Source organism: Abrus precatorius, unplaced genomic scaffold (assembly GCF_003935025.1).
Source record: "Abrus precatorius isolate BTA unplaced genomic scaffold, Abrus_2018 Scaffold5, whole genome shotgun sequence".
NCBI classification, from domain to species: domain Eukaryota; kingdom Viridiplantae; phylum Streptophyta; class Magnoliopsida; order Fabales; family Fabaceae; genus Abrus; species Abrus precatorius.
In genome coordinates, this window is record NW_020874395.1 from 13,813,591 (window position 1) to 13,823,723 (window position 10,133).

Below are 10,133 nucleotides of genomic sequence, written 5' to 3' on the forward strand. Positions count from 1 at the left end.
GAGTGAGAAGCCAACAAAAAGTAAATATTGATGGGGATAGTATTTCAGACATTTTAAAATTAACCTTAAAAAAAATTAAAGATATTCGGACATTGCATTTTCTTGGATTGGACCAAAATGGCCCTTTTAGTGATTTTGAGTATTCTTCCTAAATCAGCATATATGCTTTTGATCTTGTTTTATTATCTTGTGCCTAAAAATAGTAAAATAAGTTGTAGGATTCCAAAGAGGGAACCCCACCATTCAAGGAATTATAAAAGAAAACAACATAAAGTTCCAATTCGATCGACCAACATAATGTTTGAAGAGAGACAAAGAATATTTGCCTTGTGTTGGACAATGGGGCATGTTTTGTTCAAAATTGATTGTGATTTCCACTTCATACAGTGTATCAATACTACCCTCGTCATGTTTTGATATTTATTATATTATCCCCTTCTCTTGAGTATATGTACGCACAAGGGCAAAGAAAGAGTAATGTCACTCTCACATTTATGTTTATCACTTACAATTAATAATTAGGTATTTAATTAATTTCAAAATATATAGCAAACTCATTAAATGAGGTAAATTTTAAGGGAGATAAATTAAATACTAAGACTCTAAGCGGCTGTTCAGTTCCTTTCTAGTTTAGAAATAAAATAGATGATATATTTTTTATACAAGTTTCATATAAAATTTATAAGTTTTGTTAATTTCAAAATTTTGTTAATTTTAGTCTTAAGACTGAATTTAAACATTTACAAATAAAATTTTGTTATAATAAAAGTACATCATTATCGTATTAAAGTTATAAAAATACAGTAAATATTTCTTTTTCTATTAAAATTTTATTATTATTAATTGTTTATTCTCAGTATAAAATTTTTATTATTATTAATTGCTTATTCTCAGGAACTGAGATTAATAAAATCTAAAATTTATTTGTAATTTTTAAAATTTATTTTTAATATGCTATGAGTTGCCCTATTATTCAATTAAGAAACATCATAAATATAACTGTTAAAATAGTCATTGTAAGAGCCACCAACTATCAATGATTAACTATTATTGACTGGATGATAGTATAATTAACACTATTTAATTAAATTCAATTTTTTAACCCTTATTGTTAAAGAGAAACACCCAATATATAAACTAAAATGTATCTTCGATCTTTCAACCAATGGTGAATTATATAACAGATAAGGGGTTTCGAGCTGTGTGTTATGCAACTGTTTCAACGTACCTCATGTAACATCATGATATTGATCTTCAAAGAATTCCAGTGTAATTTATTTGGGGCCTTCAATTACCAAATAAAAAATCAAGTTATGACTTGTGAGCATTGAGTAGATACGTACTTTTATTCAGTTTAACCAATTATAAGATCAACAATTGGACAAAAAGAATTGCTCTATCAAAAACTAATGAAACAATAGAGTAATTGAGCAAATAATGTAAAAGGTAGAAAAGTGAAAACACAAGGACAATGGAAACTGAGAATTGTAGGCCACAGGCTTTGAAGTTTTTGTTTTCAATAAATGTTTGTATTACCGTTTTCTTCCCAAAGAGCCATTGGACAAACCCACAAGAATGTCCAAGTGCTGCCAATGATCAAGTAACTTTGTGTGTTTCTATCAAATGAAAGAGGGGACATGAACATTGATTTCCAGTACGACTTGGTTTTGATGAGGAGAAATGTCAACAACCCTATTTTTCAATCGGTGCAATGACGCCATGAATGAGCTAGTACTTTTGAATTGCATTCTTTTTTCAATCACATAAATTTGTACCATTTCTTCAGTTTCCTCTTTTGAATACTTGAAACTTGAAATTTAATTACTTTAATTCTCTTAAATTTAATGCTTTTTTGTTATAATTTCAAGCAATATGTTGGAATGTAGAAGTTTATTGTTACTTAGAGTGCACTTTTAGTCATTTTAGGTATTTTTCTTTTGCTATCTTAGTTTTAAAAAAAGTCTCATTCCCCCATTTGGTTGTGATGGATAAATTTCATTTTCTTTAGGGGTAAATATTTAAAATTTAAAAGTTATTAGAAGCATAAAGTGAGGTAAATTGGAAGTAAAATCCATGCATGCCATTTTCTTGTGCCTAGCTGTAAGAATAAGTGCTCTTAGCCATGTGCATGCTTAGGCACGCCACTTCTTTGTGCTTGGACACACGTTTTTTAGTATTTATACTTTGTAAAGTTATTTTATAGCAAACAAAATGAAGAGAAAGGCAGGAATTAATTAGAGACCCAAGAGCCACTAAAGGATTAGGGGACTTGAGGAAACTTTTTGAAAAATTTATTTGGATTCATCTCTAATTAATTTCTTAAAATAGTCAAGGAGTTTTCTTTTTATCCTCTAGTTTCTTCTTAAATCACAAGTTTTTAAACTTTGAAAGTTAAAATTTCGTGGGCCCATTTAGGGTTGTGATGTAAATTATGGTTTGGCCTCTAAATTTATAATTAATGGTTTGCATGAAGTAGTCAATCACTCGTTGACTTGTTAAACCTTCATGAAATTGAAAAATGGATTGTGATTTGTGGTTCTTGATTAGGTATGTGATCTTTTGATTTCGTTATGCCTTTATATACCTTATTCTCACGTGGTTTGAATTAATGAATGAATCAAATTGCACGGGTTTAGGACGGTTCATGTACTAGGGAATTGGATGTGATATAATTTAGTTTAAATTGATCTTAACCATTAATGATTTGCTTCAAGTAAGGGGAAGTTGAGTCATTGGGTGAACATTTGTTGAAGGCTGACCCCAATTAATCACTCTTGCCTTTTTGATAATTCCATTGCAATTGGATTAATTAAACTCTTTACATTGTGTTTTTAATTTTATCGCTTAAATTATATTGGTTGTTTTAATTATTGCCAGTAAAAAAATAGAGTTTTCTTCAATTTTAATCATTTACAAATTAATTTAATTTAGTGAACTAATATATATAAGTTAATTCCTTTTATGAACAATATTTTAGTTTTTTATATTACTTATTTGAATTCATGAACTCGTCCAAATTGTAATAAAGAATAAATGTAACTATTTTATATATGAAACGCCAAAATTAAAATGCAAACTATATCACTCTTTTAGTGATTATGTCACCTTAATCATGACTATTTATGTTGCAACATGCGTTTCTGAAAAAATATAAAATAAATAAATGTAGGTAACTTTCAAATAGGAAAAACAAACACCTACAATCTCATCTACGCTCACAAAATTTTGTAAATAATTATCTTTATTTAAATTCAGACTCAATTAAAAGATAAAAATTCTATCTTTTATAGGAAATTTCTATAAATTTTTATTAACCTTAAATTTGATCAATCATCCCTAAATTAAACTACCAAAATTTTAATTGAATCGACTTTCTTAAATTTATTCATTTAATAAAAACTTTCTTTTCTACGTTATAAATGTGTAAACACTAATTTCATAGTTGAATTTTTTTTATTATATTATAAATATGCAGATACGGTTTTCATAATCCAAATTTATATTTAAGTCAAGCGAAATAAACATGAAGGGGACATTGGTTTTTTTATTTTTTAATCTAGAGCATGTATTCATTTTTTAAACTTTTACCTAAGCTTTGTATTTCTTATCATATTTGGAGAGGGAGAAGGGGAAAAGAGAGAATTGATAATAATACAATCTCTATTCATACTTAAAAATATAATTATCATTTTTTACTTAACTTTACCCTAAATTTATATATTTATCTTATTTTTTTATTTTTATTACTATATTACAAATATTATTGTTGATATAATTATTATTCTCATTATCAAAGTGAATATTATTATTGCTATTATCTTTGTTTTTTTTTTTTGCTATTATAATTTGTATTGTTATTATTATTGTTGCAAGTTTGACTAAGCTCTCGTCCAAACAAATCTAAACTGAAAAAGTTGAATGATTTATGGGCTTTAATATAAAATTTAGTATTAAAATTTAAAATTATAACAACATGAAAGTAAAAATTATTTTTAATTTTTTTATCATCAAAAATTAATTTTGTTACATTTTTCTTTAGTCAAATTACAAAAATTAAAAAAAAATAATATGTTGTTAAAAAATTTAGACCTAACTCATCCTTTCGCGCCTAAGATTAGACATTGGTGCATGAAATTTGTAAAACTGAGCATCTGCACGGATAAATTTCATAGAACTAAACATCTATGAGTAGCTCAACGTTCAAACTGAATAATAATCTTAATATATATTATCAATGTAACTCATCACTTGCACTTATATATAAAATAAAAATTAAATTAACACATAAAATTTTTGTATAAATTTTACATTAAATTATGTACTATGTTATAAAAGAAAAAAAATTGTTTTGACCATAAACCAATCAAGTATAGAAAGGTTCACTCTTGCATTGATTCCGGCCATTTTAAAATTTTATACTAAAGAATTATTACTTCTGAACAGTTGTTAGGGCGCTTTTTTAAGAATATTACATGAAATCGTTTTTATACCTAACTACCTAAGTAATTAATAAATAAAATCATATTAAGATTAGCTTAAATAATAAAATTGTAAAATCACTACTAAAGAAAGTAAGAAATAAAAATGTCATTGCACAAAAATAGCAGGTTGTACCTTCTTCAAGTCTGCTCATGACGTACTTTTGATTTTATGTTTGAGGGGTTCAAGGTGTACCATAAATCTTAGATGTAAAAATCTTGAATCTTCAAGTGGTCCTTTATCCTTCTATCGGTGGAAGAGAATAAATTATTATTATTATTATTAAATTTTATTATTATTAAATTAGTCTCTTATATATACAAAAAGTTATAATACTATGTTTTTGAAAATTTATGATTAAATTAATTCACTAAAATGTTATTATATTTATCATTATTAAATTGAAGTAGTCATACAAAAAAAATTCACAATAAATGAAATATTAGAGTTAGTAATTTGAAAATAAAATTTGTGAAAAAGTAAAAGTTTATTTATCCTGAGTCTATTGTATTAAAATTGTTGACTAGTTTTTCAATTTTCATATTAAACTAGTATCAAACAGCACATAGAACAAGGAGAAATTCTTGGACCATAATAAACAGATCCAGCAACTTTGATGAATGAGATTTTGTAGTTAGTTATCAATATTATTAAACGAGTGCAAAAATTTATACATTGAACAAAGGTGAATGGATATGTTGTTTCATTTATCCTTGCTGCACGTCAAGTTGTCAACCCAAATGCAGAAAAAATTAATCTTTTGTTCAAAGTTGCATTACTCTTTTGAATATGCATGGAGCCCATTAATGATGCCAAGCCACAAAAGGTATCCAAACTGTCAATATCTGCCTGCCCCCACAACCCCCCCTTGTATAAATTAATCCCTGACCAACTTCAATTTCATGCACATTTTTCTCTCTCTCTTCCTCTCAATTTTCCCACTTCAATTTTTCTTAGTAAAAAGAAAAATGGAAAAGAAAAACAGTTATTACTTATTACATCAAAAGGTGAACATCATTAATAAAGTATGAATAATAATAATAAGTCTTTGCACAGGAAGTCAATGCCCGAACCATACACATTTTTCATGAGAGCTAGCTAATCTGGGAATGTATAGAAGAAAAACACAGCCTACCCAAGTATGGTGCGTTCTTGACTCCCTCTTCTAAGACAACAATTACTACTACTTACTACTGCTATACCACCACCAGCAAGTGTCCAAATTTAACATACCCAAAAAAGAAAAAAGAAAAAAAGAAAAAAAACAATAATAATGATAACTTACCTTACCCTTCAACCCAAAGTAAAATAAAACAAAATGAAAATTGGTAGTTGGTGTGCAATGTAATGAAGCTTGAACCTTGGAAGCAAAATACAGCTCTACCATGAGGAGGAGGAGTAAATAATGAGGCTTGTGGTGTTGATGAGAGGGCATTGAAGTCCCAACTAACTCAAAACACTTCTCCCACTCATTGATTATAGCAGCAGCACAAATAGCCTCAGGTCTGAACCATTTCTGATGAGCATATTTAAGAATGTGAAGAAGAGTGAGTAAAGGAAACTATCACACACACAAAACACACACACACATAGAAGCAGGTTTCATCAGGAACTAGGACAATTCAAGGCAGCTTTTATTTGCTGCACAGTGTTGCCGATAAGGCTATTAACAGTGGTCACCGACTCCATGTTGAGCTTGGCAGATGGCAAGCTACTCACTAGGATTTGGAATGCTACTGTGATGAGTGAGCCACTTGAAGATGAACCACAACCCATGATTCTGTTTGTGTTTGTGCTTGTTGATGCACCTCCTACTCCTACTCCTACTCCTTCTTGGTCTTGTTGGCCATCAGGTGAAATTGTGAAGCCTGACGGAAGTAGAGGAATGTATGAAGGGTCTTCTCCACTCATTGCTATGTTTATGGCTGGTAGATCAACAGGACAATACACCACAAGGGAACCTGAGGAGTCCACACAACTCTCTTGGAGTATGAGCATGTTGTTTTGACTTGTGTTGAAAGCCTGTGAAGTTATAATTGGATAAAGGGAGAAAATTTAATTTGGAATGTGAAGAAACATTTTTATTGTAATGAGAAAAAAGGGACTACTGAGTAACATGAGATAACAGTGATGATGAAAAATCAAAAAGGCAATTTTTATTGAACAAATTAATACCCATTACAATCGGTTAAGTGATCCATTAATTAAATTTGATTAAAAATTATATTTTTTTCTTTTTAATATAATAAATAACATAAGATGATTTAAATTTGTCAAAATTTAAAATCTCATTTTCTTGATTTTTGTGCATATATATATATATATTGTTTTTACTCGTTGTATTAAACAAAAATAATTAGTACTAAAAATATAAAAAATTGTAATTTCTAAATGTTAAAAAAATAAAAAATTTAACGAGGATTAATTTTATATATAAAAGTCATATTTTAAAGAATCAAAAACTTATTTAAACCTAAATCTGAATTAGATCATGGAAGAAGCATGTCTTACTCGAAGCACTGATATGCAGTTACCAGGGTGTGAACCATTTGCTATATGAGCAACCTCTTGAACAGCATTACCATTGGAAAGAACATCCCACTAAACAAAAGCACAAAACAACATTAAAAGCATTTCTAAAAAGTCACAACTGGAAACAAGAAAACTAAGTAAAAAGTCTGACAACCTGAGGTCTTTTCCTTTCATCCTTGAAAAAATTGAACACAGTTTGTGGAGGAATTGGGAGCCAAATGGTGGTGGCTGCACTTAGCACCACACCATTAGGTTGGCCAGGATCTGTGCTCTTATGCACAGTGACTCTGACTCCAATCTCATTCAACCCTGAGAGTGTGGTCCATCTATGACCAGGTGATGCACTAATGCTTGTACAGAAATTGGTAACCATCCTTTGTGCAAGTTTCATCATGCTCCTCTTACCCTCGGGAGATGGAATCACTGAAATTTGAATCAAGTTAAAATCATAGCAAGAATTTAAAATCATACATGAAAGAGATGGTGCAATTCAATTACATACCTCCTCCAAGATCACGGGTAGAATTGCCTGTCACCATTAGACACGCAAGCCTTTCACACATCCTTTGAAGTGTAGTGAGCCATCTTTGTGCTCCAAATGCCATGCCGCTGTAAATAATATTTCTATAGAGTCTATGAACTGGATTTTTATCTTCAATCTCTACATGTTCAATCCAAGTAACCTACATGACAATTTAGAGCAGTGAACAAAAGTTGTCTATTAAGGGTATCAACGTAGCCAACATTATCAATGTGTTAACTTTGTACCTTGGAATACCCATTAGGCATGTCTTGGATAAAGCAACCAGAAGGAAGACGATGAGATCGAAATTGAGGAGCAAATTGGTTATCTTGAGGAAAATCATATGAAACATCTACTATTGCCCACAAGCCTTGTTCAATTTGTTGACAGTAACGCAGGAAGTAGAACTCTCTAGTAGAAACAAGTGGAGAAAGCACTTGCAATTCTTCATACATCTGAATTCAGAAGAAAGAAAAAAAATTAAAAGTGGAAGGGAAAAGGATATGAAAATTGAAAGAAAATAAAACTGGATAAATTTCCAACTTACCAATTGCAAAGAACCACTGTGACCACCCATCATTCCAGAAGATATAACTTCAATAGTTCTTGCCATTGTGACAATAGTGGGAAATAGCTCCATCCACTTGTTCTACAAAAATCAATCATGATAATTGAACAATTAATAGAATTAAATTGAATCATTACTTCAATTGTACACAATCTAGAACTTAAAAATTAGAAAAAGAAAATATTATTAAGAACTTCTTACAGGGTCCATAAACATGTCAACCAAAGTTAAGCCGTTCATAATTACAACTCCTGAATCTCTAGAAGCTTCAATGCGAACATTGGGGTTCTTCAAGTGACTATTAGTCTTTGGAAACATTCTTTCATATGTATCAAGATTAAGAACATCCCTCCCATCAGCACTTGATTTAATCCACAAGGGCTCATTTGTTTGCAAGAGTCTTATCAATTCTTCCATGGCATTTGAAGCAATGTCTGACATAAGGGACTTATCCATGTCTGAAAGACAAGCAGGTTGGTAAGGAGGCACATTTGGCATGGATGAAGAAGAACTCCCAGGAAGAAGATCAAGATCAAGGGAAGGACCACCCAATCCTTGGCTCCCAAAACTCCCCATTGACAAGTCCAAAGAAGATATATGGATAGGCTGAACTGGAGGAAGCTGAGAAATTGGTCTTCCAATGTATTTAGCTGCAATGCTAGACACTCTATCAAGCTGCCAATTTTCGATGGACAAGGAAATTAGAAAAATAAAAATTATTCATATTCTTACTCATATTCATAAATCTAAACAAAGGAATTTATGAACGATTAAAAAAAAAAAAAAAGGCTTCGCAATTGCAGCATCGTTACCTCCTCTTTGAGTTGGGCATTCTCCAACCTCAATTTTTGCTCATCAAAATAAGAATCCTCATTGATAGGAGGTCCACCACAAGAAGGGCATATAACATTTTTCAGGGCCTCCCTTATGGCTATGTTCTCACAACGTATCTTGTCATTCTCTGCCCTGAGTGCACAATTATCAGCTCTCTCATGCTGTGCCTGAATTGTTCAATCCAAAATAACCGAAAAGAAAATTTATGAAATGACACACACATATATAGCCTCATAATCATGAATAAAACACAAAGTAAAAAACTAAAATACAATACCAAGCACAACACTAAAACATATCCTAGACCCCAAGGGAAAAAAATGAAAAAAAGAAAAAGAAAAATATAGGCAGTACCTTCATCTGGGTCCTCCTATTCTGAAACCAAAATTTGATCTGTCTAGGCGCCAAGCCTAGTTCTCTGCTTAACTGCAACCTCTGCTTCTCATCTGGGTGTGGACACTCCTTGAACATCCTGAAGACATCAACATCGACACACATATTTAATTCACATGGAGATAAAATAGAAAGATGGAACATAAATTTGATAGAAGAAGGGTGCAAAAACAAAAAATTATAAAGAGCAAAACAAAATAAAACAAAAGAGAGTGGAAATGAATAAATGAATAGCCTCTTACGATTCAAGCCTTTGAATCTGATTAGCTGTGTGACGGTGGTAACGCTTCTTCCTTCTCTGAGAATCAGAACCATCATGGTGATGATGGTGATCACCAGGGGACCCACTTCCTCCACTTCCATACTCCATCTCTCTCTCTCTCTTGATCACAACCACCACCTTCTCTTCCTTGTTGTGTGCACTGAATCAGCTACTCCCATCACAGCCAAACCATTGAGAAAACACAAACAGGAAAAGACACAAACAAAGCTTAACAGAAGAAGCCCCTACTTTGGATAGTGGGTGTGAAAAAAGAAGCAAACTTTGGTGACGAGATGAATGTGATGATTTTTTATGGTATGGTTCTATAGAACAACAATAAAGCAAGCTTTGTTTCTTGAGAAGCAAATGGAAAACACACTCATTTAGCACATAATAATAATAATAATATCACAACCAAAAACAATAATCAAAATATATAATTTTCTTAATTATATATTATTCTGAAACGGCTGTGACATCAAAGATAGCGGCATGATTTGTGAGAGAGTGAGTTATGGCAAATCTCAAGGGCATGAATGAAT

General features: G+C 30.9%; 1 protein-coding gene across 2 annotated transcripts; it reads right to left on the reverse strand.

Moving 5' to 3' along the window:
* Window positions 1–6,084: 6,084 nt before the first annotated feature.
* On the reverse strand, window positions 6,085–9,706 carry LOC113867786 (homeobox-leucine zipper protein HDG11-like). Of its 2 annotated transcripts, XM_027503262.1 has the most exons (11): window positions 9,572–9,706; window positions 9,291–9,408; window positions 8,915–9,103; window positions 8,304–8,777; window positions 8,082–8,183; window positions 7,780–7,989; window positions 7,514–7,694; window positions 7,166–7,434; window positions 6,991–7,080; window positions 6,327–6,501; window positions 6,085–6,248 (listed from the first exon to the last, which is right to left on the reverse strand). In XM_027503262.1, the coding sequence occupies exons 1-11, from the start codon at window positions 9,697–9,699 to the stop codon at window positions 6,085–6,087; spliced, it is 2,100 nt and encodes a 699-aa protein (XP_027359063.1). In that variant the 5' UTR covers window positions 9,700–9,706. The 2 variants fall into 2 exon arrangements, with proteins under 2 accessions (XP_027359063.1, XP_027359062.1); XM_027503261.1 differs by having other exon boundaries at window positions 6,085–6,501.
* Window positions 9,707–10,133: the final 427 nt, after the last annotated feature.